This window comes from Lampetra planeri, chromosome 3 (genome assembly GCF_965212315.1).
Source record: "Lampetra planeri chromosome 3, kcLamPlan1.2.h2, whole genome shotgun sequence".
NCBI lineage: Eukaryota > Metazoa > Chordata > Hyperoartia > Petromyzontiformes > Petromyzontidae > Lampetra > Lampetra planeri.
The window spans coordinates 19,272,345-19,282,964 of NC_136109.1; the positions used below are offsets into that span (position 1 = coordinate 19,272,345).

At 47.9% G+C, this 10,620-nt stretch overlaps 1 protein-coding gene across 1 annotated transcript; it reads right to left on the minus strand.

The window, feature by feature from the left end:
- Positions 1-1,382: 1,382 nt before the first annotated feature.
- Positions 1,383-7,148, minus strand: FDX2 (ferredoxin 2). Its single transcript, XM_078622737.1, has 5 exons — positions 6,962-7,148; positions 5,479-5,530; positions 4,413-4,519; positions 3,562-3,649; positions 1,383-2,481 (listed from the first exon to the last, which is right to left on the minus strand). The coding sequence occupies exons 1-5, from the start codon at positions 7,131-7,133 to the stop codon at positions 2,325-2,327; spliced, it is 576 nt and encodes a 191-aa protein (XP_078478863.1). The 5' UTR covers positions 7,134-7,148; the 3' UTR covers positions 1,383-2,324.
- Positions 7,149-10,620: the final 3,472 nt, after the last annotated feature.

Below are 10,620 nucleotides of genomic sequence, written 5' to 3' on the forward strand. Positions count from 1 at the left end.
GCACGAGACGGCACGCGCGTTTTGGTATACGCTGGTAACCCCCGAGTTGGGCTGCGTAATTGAGCATTCCATTTCTTGAAAGATGTTACCACGCACCACGGTATCTCGTACTGCTTGCCAGAGGTGGGAGCCTTGCCACCCAGCACCACCAACGCAAAAAAATCACCTACAATTATGCCATCATTCCTCCACCAGAGCAGTGTGCTTATGGTTAGCTCATGCTTCGTGGTGGCAGAAGTCTCATTTCAAATTCTTTGAGCAGCTTGCTTTCGTCATCTGCCCAACGATGCAAATGCTACCACTTGCCTTAAGTCCCAGCAACACAAGCATGTCCTGTTATGCTCAAAGTTTGTAAAACGTGGACGCCCCAAAACATTCAGGACCATGCTGGATCATGTAGCCTGCAAGCCCAAATGCCGCATGGCCAAGCAGCTCCTGTTTGGTAAAATGACGGCTATAAATTAACATTTGCACTTGTATGAAGAGATGGGGGCCACAGGTGGTTACAAGGAAGACCTGGCACTAAGTTGACTTAACAACACTGATGCTAGTGGTCACAATCTGCCTCTGTGGAGGCTTTTGAATGAAGCAGCCACGCTTCAGCAACATAATGCTTATGAGCAGAGCACTGGTTTAAATCTAAGGAAGTTGGCCACAATGGGGAGCGCAGGTCACCTGTAACACCTGGGTCTGACTTGTGACCTGTCCTGCCAATGAGATTTCCCCACTAACAATTTTTATTGCACACTCAGCTTGGAAGAAGCACTGTTAGGATTCTTTCACTACTTAATAGCAAACACCAGCTATCTACAGAGACCAGCCACGTGTCGTTGCTCTGGAGACCAGGGGATCGATGATGGACGTTCGGTCGCCGTGTTGATGGCATTAGTCGCGACTTTCTCACTAAACAGTGGGTTTCATGAAGGCTGCCATCTTCTCCAATGAAGCTTCGAGCTGAATGGAGTTGAAAATCAATCGCAAACACCTTGTGAGACCCACCGTAGAAGATCCCTGGTTCTTGATCTTCTACGAAGCTCATGGTCCACCTTAAACCACATCCACTGCACAAACCATGGCAGATGCAGATACCTGATGCACAAATGGAAAATTAAGAACGCTCCAGGGTGCGACTGTGGTCATCCAGAACATCCCATACAACATGACACAATGACCGATCCCCAAATACGAAGGAGACAACACAGGGATACACTCCACTACTCCCCACGCGGTTATCTGGCTTGACCATCTGAATTTGTAGTTGTTGCTCTGCATCTACATCATTCATATGAATGAAGAAGAGACGAGGCTATCAGCCTCTCATTGTCTCCACAGCCAAGTACAGTCTTGGCTCTGGTAAACCACAGGAAGCAGATTTCACAACCTTAAGAGTCACTTTTTTATTTATTTCGGGTGTACGCACACACGCTTAATAACGCATAGATTCAATTAAATACAGTTCTTTACAAGACGCGTACATTACATGTTTTAACCCAGAACCATCACAATGATGGTCCGATCTCCAACATGGCTATCGTGAGCCCGTTCCGACCCACTGCCATCCAGTGGCGTAGCAGAGTTGGCATCGGCCCTGGTGCAAGGAATGAAATGAGGCCCCGTCCAATTTCCCCCCAGCTTGGTAGCCCGGCGCCTGGACCCGCCTGGTCCGTAGGCCCTAGTGCAATTGTACCACCTATACACTTGATAGCTAAACCCAATGCTGCCATCTGTATCCACATGTTAACATTTTATCTCAAGCTTTCATGACTTCTCAGATGTCTCAACATTCCTTAAATGTACACGTGTGCCCCCACGTCTCTCAGTGTCCAATTGTCCATGTTTCTCCCAGTGGCCCCTGCGGCACCAGATGTTGGTGCGCCAGGGGACAGTGTCTATCTCTCAATGTTTCTGAATCACCACGTGTCCCCCCAATCCATTCATGTCGCTGTGTCTCGGTGGGGGGCTGTCGGTCAGAATCCATCTCACGGTCGCCCCATATCTCATGTCCCTGTGGCCTCATGTGCGCCCCCCCCCCCCCCCCCGGTATGTCCTTGTCTCACCATGTATCTGTGTATTCCCATGTCTCAGACAGCTATGGGGCTAGTACCTCCCTGTGTCTCCGCATACTCAGGTAACCTTACATCCACTCCCGTTCTTCCTGTGGTATGTCTACATGTCCTCGTGTATCTGCGTCTCCGTGTCTCAAGATGTCAGGGTCCTGTGGTTCCCGTGACTGAGTGTCCCAGTGAGTCATATCTCCATTAGGCTGTGTCTCAAGTGACCTGTGTCCACATATAGAGGCATGACGTGCAACCCCACGTCATGTCTCAGTGAGGCGTGGGACGGTGGCCGTCCACATAGAAGTTCCGTGTGGCTCGTGGTAACGTGAGCTTTATGGACTCCAGGTCCCGGCGTAGGAGGATCTGGCAACTGAGCCTTGACGTCTCCCGCAGACCCGGGGCCATGTCCAGCAGATCTTCCTCCCTGCATTCACCGCACACCCCATGTACTGCTAGTGTGCACCTAACAGTACGCACGCAACAATCGATCAATTCGCCAATTATTCTTCCGCCAGTGAGGCCAGTTGCTTCTGTAAGATCTGCTTAGCTAAAGTTCCCTGGATCCACAAACAAGGAGTTTGGTCAGATGACAATGGTTGCCGTCCTTTTGGCGACTCTGGCACATGCTTATCATGAGTTACTGCCACGTGCTCATATTGTGAGCTGTTACTGTGGAGGAATTACCAGCTGAGCGCACAAAGCCAGAGCCCCTATTAACCAGTGGTCCCTGTGAATGCTATGCCTGGGTTAGATCTGGCAGGACAGTGAACTGCCAGATTTTCTTCTCATAATGGTATCACCAACACGAACATCAAACAGTCTATGGAACCACGAGATGGGGTTTAATTTGTATACATAACGTTCATAAATAACATATATACACTCACAATTATTAATTAGTTGTACATGCTGTAATAGGTTCACGAAGACCACAATGGCAAAATGCTAATAATTTGCAGCTCTTTGTCAATCGACTGCTGAATGATCTTCCTATGCCGTGGTGATGAATGGGGAATCTTTAACGATATGTGCTACAACACACTCGTCGGTGCAAGTTGAAGGGGAGGGGAGTTGCGACCAGTTCAGATGTCACTCAACTATGATTTCAGACAAGGGTGGAAAACTAACTAAGGTCGCCACATTCAGAGTGCAATGCACAAGCTACCGAGATGAATTGGTAACGCCACTGTTACAATTAAATCACGACGATGAATCATGACAATTCGTCAGGTCATGACGGGGAAGCAATCGTAAACCTACTAGATGCCACATCCCCGTGCTCTGCGATTCATCATGTCAATCGTGATATTCATATGTATCATGATTGACATGTTTAGTTTGTTGTCCTTCTAAATGCATACATATTCAACTCTCGACCTGGGCTCCGTCCCTTAAGGAAAACACATTATTACACAATGGGCTTTGTGATCGCGAGACCCCAGTTTCCCCCCGAGCCGAGTCTCGGGTGCGTGCACCATGGTGGTGGGGTGGCATCGTAGCTCACGTTTCCGTGGGGCTCGGAAGCATGTCGTAGAATTTATCGTCTACGTAGACGTGACACGTGCAGCACGCAAGGGATGCTTCACAGGCACCTGGAACATTAACACGCACACATACAACATGCAGTATGATACACAGATCCTCTTTGGAGCCTTAACAGACTGGTGAGGTAAGTGCTGTTAGCAAGCACGGTGATTATGCACAAAGGGTGGAGGTGGTATGACCAAAACCACACCCAGCCGTCCGTCTCACCGGTGGTTATCAGACATTGCGGAAAGTACTCGTTAAAGTTTGAAACAAAGACGGGTTAAGATATAATTTGCCACTGATGTTACCAATGGCTGGGAATCAAACCCAGGTCACTGGGACCACAATGCAGTGAGTGAACAATCTCCACCACCACTTTCCTAACATCAACTCCCACTCTCAGTATCCAGTGTAAATGTTGTAGGGTTGCACACAAAACAAAGATCACCTGTACAGCTTTTAACAGACTGTTGGGGAAAGTACTGTTCGCGAGTACCTCTGAAGGCCAGAACCGGGGTTGGTGGCCAGCGCAACGCCTGGCCGCCTTTGTATCCCCAGTGGCGATGTTTACACATCACACCAGATACTCATTTGAGACTGAGTCGACCTAGGCGAGGTTCAAAGCCGTGAGCGGGAATCGAACTCGGGTCGCCAGGTTCGTAACACTGCGCGCTAACTGCTACACTACCGCTCCCCATAAACGCACACACACACTCACGATTCCCCACCTCTCTCGCTCCCTGGGTCCTGTGTGTGTTATGGTGTCACACACACACAACCCCACTCTCTCTGAGTCCATGTCCGTGTGGGTGTGTTGTAGCGTCACACCCTCAATGCTGATGCCGTGTCTCTGGGCCAGATACATCACATTGTCGCCGACTTTCCCAGCCACGCGCGTCACCTCCCCACTTCTCGACACAAACTCCACGTGTACACTGCACACACGAATACACATGGATATTAGCAACTACAGACACCATTCGTTGCTAAGTGGTGGGCATCACTGCTGTGCATGTGCCAGGCTAGGTGCACTATGAATAAGCACAATGGCAGGTCAGGTGACAGAAATCGGTTATTTCTCAGCAGACCACGATGTCCAGCAGATGCACCACCCATATCCCATACAGTTGTTATCAGTATGTACAGGATGTATGTGTAACTTAGTGCATTTGTATGTGTGCCTTTATAAGCCAAATTCATATTTAAACACGTGCATATATTTTTGCTGTTTATGAAGAATGTGTCAAGACTACATTGCTATCAGGTAAATCGTCAATGGGATGTATGATATTTCTACAAGATGTGAATCTGGATGGTTATGTGTTTGCTCCGGAACCGTTTGGCTTTTCAATCTCTCCGACCATAATATTCCCAAATATTAAGTTCAGCCGGAGCAGATAAACTGTGCTACAGTTCAACACCAACATCACTAGCAATACACTCAAACATCCCTGGGGTGAAGGACTGAGTGACTGGGTTTCTCTTTAATGTCAATTCATTGGTGGAAGAGACTCTCCCCATGCCGTGAACATTATAGGGGTTATTTGACCATACTTCTCACCATGCTAGTCAGTGCCAGTTGGTGAAGACGAGGTGCACAGACGTTGAGGCATGGTACAGTACTTTTCTGCATGGCCCTGTGTTGACATTGCTCGGGTAAGCAGCCTACGTATGATGCTGCCCAACCAAGCTCTAGCTTGACTCAACCTGCTTAGCTTCCGATTCGGTGATTTGGTCATCGGCTTCTCTCTCTCAGGACGCTCCAACTGGCCATGGCATGTCATCGACAATGAGCAAGCATCACTGATATCCTGGGTTCAGCACCTTGGACTCAGTCTCTCTTTCTCTGAGAACTCATTTTGGTTGACACACACACAAGGACCTTAATGCTTACACGTCGAGTGGTGAATCGGGGTCTTTCCATTCGTACTCCCCGCCATTGTTTCCTGAGATGAGAGCAGAAACAGCAACATATGCAACATACTCATTGTGCAGGAAGAGGTAGCACAGGTCACAGCCAAAGGGTCATCACGGGCAAGAAATTGATGCCATCACATCTCACAGTTACTTCCTTCAATATGCCATTGTTGAAATTACGAGAGGTAATACCATACTGATATCCGTTAGTGACAACTCAATATGCAAATAAAAAAGTGAAGTTTTAATTTGCTTGGATTACACCCTCTCAATGTTACTTTTGGTGTAAAAGTCAACTTCTGAAAATGTCATTCAAATCTGTTAATATTTACAGGTTGTTCAGGAATCTACTTATCTTCTATGCATATATGCCGCTACTCTGACTATATATGCATTTACTGCGATGCATTTTCCAACTCCGTTGAGCAGCTATTCGATATTGAGGGGATGTCTTTAAACTTGCAGCGTTTCAGTTCAACAAATAAATAAAACCACGAGGCGTGACCTTGAAAAAAATACAAACTTGAATGTCCAGTGCCAACCTCCTATTATCCACAGGTCCACGGGTAACAATATTCACGCCCGATCTGTTGTGTTAATCTACTGCAGGACGAGGGTCTCCCCACGTCGTGCAGGACGTGAGGTGACTTGACCACACTTCACCACTCGCCTCAGGACAGGCTGAAGGTGCCTGCAAGCATCGCATAGACGCTGTGAGCAAGGCATTCAACAACAAGGCATGGATGTAGCAGCACTGCCCTCTGCTGCCCACAACATATATCCCCCCACAAGCCTGGCGTGCGTACACGGTGATCGGTCAACGGAGGTCTTATCCAGTATCCATTCCCCTTAGCTTCTGAGATCTGACGGGATCGGTCGTATTCCGGGTGATTTGGTCACGAGCTTCTGGGTGAGAACAATAATAATACTACTCATCTCCCCTGGCGCCTCTGAGCCAGCTACTGGCAATTCGACATTCCTATGACGAGGCCGTAAGATCGCAGAAGCTAAAGCACGATTGAGCCTGGGGATAGTTGGTGTGGTGTGTGACCACCGATCATCATAATAATAAAATAAGTTAGAATATAAACTGTCTCCGTCTATCCACGTACAAATACATTTATTTACATAACCTACGAGCCGGACAGGCCTTTCTGGGAGCACAGTGCACAATTTCAAATCAGTATCGATTCAGAACAAGCGGTGTTGACACACAGTATCTTCACCAGGCTGCTGATGTGGCTACATTTGTGTTCCCCCACGACTCTCGCGATCACTCTGAACCACGACGGATCAACACACGCGGCTGCTTGCGGAGCCCTCACTCGGTGGGCAGCAGAGGGCAGCACAGAAAACCCCCTTCGCTATGCCCGGGGAAAGGTGAAGTATGGTCAAACGCCTTGGGCCCCCTCATCCAGCAGCGGAGTTGACAACCGCTCCGCGTAAATAAATCAACTCACGCGTGGACGCTCTGAAGGCGCGGGCCGCATCCGCGAGCCGCGAGCCCCCGGGCCTTGCCTGCGCGTGCCGCGGGCGCGGGGCGAGGGCGCGCGGCAGGCGCGGCCAGCCGAGCCCGGGCGCGAACCGCGAGCCGAGGAGCGCGCAGGCCGCGGCGGTGGCAGCTGCTGCCATGGGCAGAGGTGACGTCACTCTGCCAAAGACCTTCGGCGGTGACGTCATGTCACTGTTGTTGATGACGGTATTTCGCAGCCTTTGGGTCTGATGGCGTCATCGGAATCTTTGCATGCAAGGGAGACGTCGCGAGGAAGGGAGGCTGATGGTTGTTTTCATTATCGGAGGAATCAACAAATGTGATTGTTAACATAGCTATCAACTCCTTATCAGTGCCCTATCTTATTACAGATCAATTCAGACATTATCGGTCACCCCGCGCCCTTATAAATCTCAACGTTCATCCTACAAAGTTCCACCACAAGGGAGAAACGCAAACAATTTTGATTTAAAGCTTTCGTGACTGCAGGGATTCATATTCTTGGTTCTTTCGGTAAAGTCACGTAGAAGGGAAATAATAAAATAATACAAATATAAAACAACAAAAAATTCTCACGACGTTTCGACTGCAACACAAGCAATCATCATCAGGTGTGAAATCCACAACAAAATTTTCTTGCTGTGGATTTCACACCTGATGATGGTTGCTTGTGCAATACATTTTTGCTGTGGATTTCACACCTGATGATGATTGCTTGTGTTGCATTCGAAACGTCGTGAGAATTTTAATATTTCATATTTATATTATTTTATTATTTTTCTTCTACGTGACTTTACCGAAAGAACCAAGAATATGAAACGCAAACAAATTAGACAAAAAAAAAATCACCCCCCCCCCCAGGTGCGTGACGTCATTTATGGGCGGCCCCTGAGCGGTAAATTTGACTCGGCACTAAAAGGGGACTTTCTACCATTGTATGTATGGGGATTCATTCCCGACCAGCGTACTACTAAGGAGCTCTTGTTAAACGCACTTGATACGGCAGGAGACACGTTCTGTGACGGGAAAGCGGGGAGAGTTTCCATCGCGCCGTGAGCACGTGTCGGTGGCGCGTGACGTCACAAAGGTATGCAAATGAGACGCGCCATGTTGCATAGGGCAGAGCATAAAACGTCGTTTTGCGTACATTATAAACAATGTAAATAAATGTGAATATAGTTGCGAGTTACGAAATTATGTTGATGTTACCTTTGGTCAATTAATTATGTAGCAGTGATTGAACGACAATGTATTTGAACTCGTTCGTGTTTGAACGAAGGCCTAGAAAGAAATTTCAATCTGGAAATATTGAAGAGTGCTCATTCCAAAGGTTACATCCACCCTACTTTAAAAACTGAAATCCAAAATGTGACAATTTTTCTCTGAAATGACACGCCTATCCCAAAAAAACAACTCAAAGGTCTAGAAACTTTAGATTTGGCATGTAGCTAGGTTGTATGTGCTTATACTTATTATAGAGTGTATTAAGAAAATCCCAAAACTTTGAATTGCATCTCCCAAACATAAAGGTTCAGTCTCGAATTTAGTCTTTAAAACGCCCTGTGGAACCTTACTCAGATAGAGCAGCAATGAGCCTTCGTTAGCCACTAGAGGGCGACACAGGAGCGTAAAACTGTGTACTAAAATGTCTAGAGAGGGGTGCGTGAGAGAGAGACGCTAAGAACACGGCAGACCGGGTTCGATTCGCGGGCACGGCTAACATCAGTGGCGAGTTACATCTGAACAGTGGCGGCTCCTGCAAAATCTCTCAGGGGGGGCAAATGTCTGGATGGTTGATAAGGATAAGGTCCACCCATGCAATGGATAAATTAACAGCTTAAGCATGTAAAGGCAACTTCACTTCTTTAATATTAATGAAAAATAAAGTGACTCTTACAATACATCTTGTTTGTCTCTATACTCACTATTAAAACAAACCACTCAAGTTTATTTTATTAAAGATTCCACTAGGTGGCGACAAATTATATTGTTGGATGAAACGTGCTTACGTATAATGACGTAAGCACGTATGATGACGTAAGCACGTTAGGGCGAGCCCTCCCGGAAGCCATAGAGAATGCATTGCAGCGCCCCCGTTCGAAAAAAAACATCTTTGAATGTAAGTCTATGGGACCACTCGGGGCGATTCTCAGCTGGAGGGAAATCGCCCAAAAAGAGGCGGTACTCCACAGAACGTAGCATGACGCTGATTGGACTATATCCAGAGGCACAGTGACGGCTAGCGTGACTCTGTGGTTGAATGACATTGGTGGTGCGTCGCCCAATCGCCCTAATGAAGAAACCGCCCCTGCATCTGAACCGACCCTGGGTCTCCTCTATGTTGACGCAGCCTTAACATTAGTAAACGGTGCGTTATTTAAACATCAGCCCCGAGGAGACAAAGTCGGTTGGGCGTGGTGCCCTCCGAACAACATCCTCTCGTCCGCCGTTTCGGTCTTAATAGGTGCTCGCTGACAGCACTTCCCCCAGTAGTCTCTATATTATATACGGGCATCGTTATCTTTATTTGGGCTTTAATGCCACAAGCCTCACAATTCGGCCCATTCACACGCGAACGTACAGACGTCACGCGCACGTAATGCCCATAGCAAAGACAAAGATCCCCCGTATAGCCTTAAGCAGACCGTTGGAGCAAGTGCTGTGAGCGAGGACCTATGAAGGCCGACACGGCACACGGAGGGGATGGGGTAGCCAGCACCACGCCGGGCCGCCTTTGTCTCCCCAGTGACGACTACAAGCCGCACCACAGGCGCACGTCACGCGGCTCGCTGGGGTCACACACGCGGGTCACACGTGTCCTGAGCTGCACTCCATCACGGTGTGGATTGTTTCAATTGACGCTTCTCGTACCCCCTGCTGACGCCTACTGCTAAATTCCTACGCGCTGAAACTCCCCAAGTGACGCGACTCAATTGATATATGTCACTGCGTCTATTGCAACAAGTGTTTAATTTCAGCCGGAATAATCTGGAACGATGTTCCGTAAATAAATGATTTGGCATGCCACATCCATTTTGCCTTCACTCGTCCTCATGATACTAAAGCTATTTATTTTTCATCTTGATTTGAAAACAGTCTGCCTCAGCAGCAGACCATGCTTTCCCACCTGATGACGGACGCTTGTGTTGCGCCCGAAACGTCGTGATTTATTTTATTTTATACCTACGTGACTGTACCGAAAGAACCAAAGAGTATTATTTATTTTTATCAAGTAAAGCCCACTGAGCTATATAGCTCCTTTTCAGAAGCGATCTGGCCACAAATGGTAGCTCAACGAAGTGGCTTATCATGTAGAAATGTTTCGCAGCCAAATACTCTAAACGCGTGTTTATTAATGTGGAGGGAAGAGCCGGAGGACCCCGAGAAAAACCAACGCGGCCACGGGGATAACATTAAAAAAACTCCCAAATATACAGGTGTCGGGATCGAGCCCACGGCCTCCTGTACACCAGGCGAGGTAGTTAACATCTCGCCACCGTGGCGCCCCAAGCTATTGTGGTGTGCAACATATATGCGTGAATAGTGCAGGTATCCTGAAGGTCAGTACAGTACCTAAATATAGGGTACAATAGTCTGATTGTAAAGGGTATGCGTACCCTGTACTTT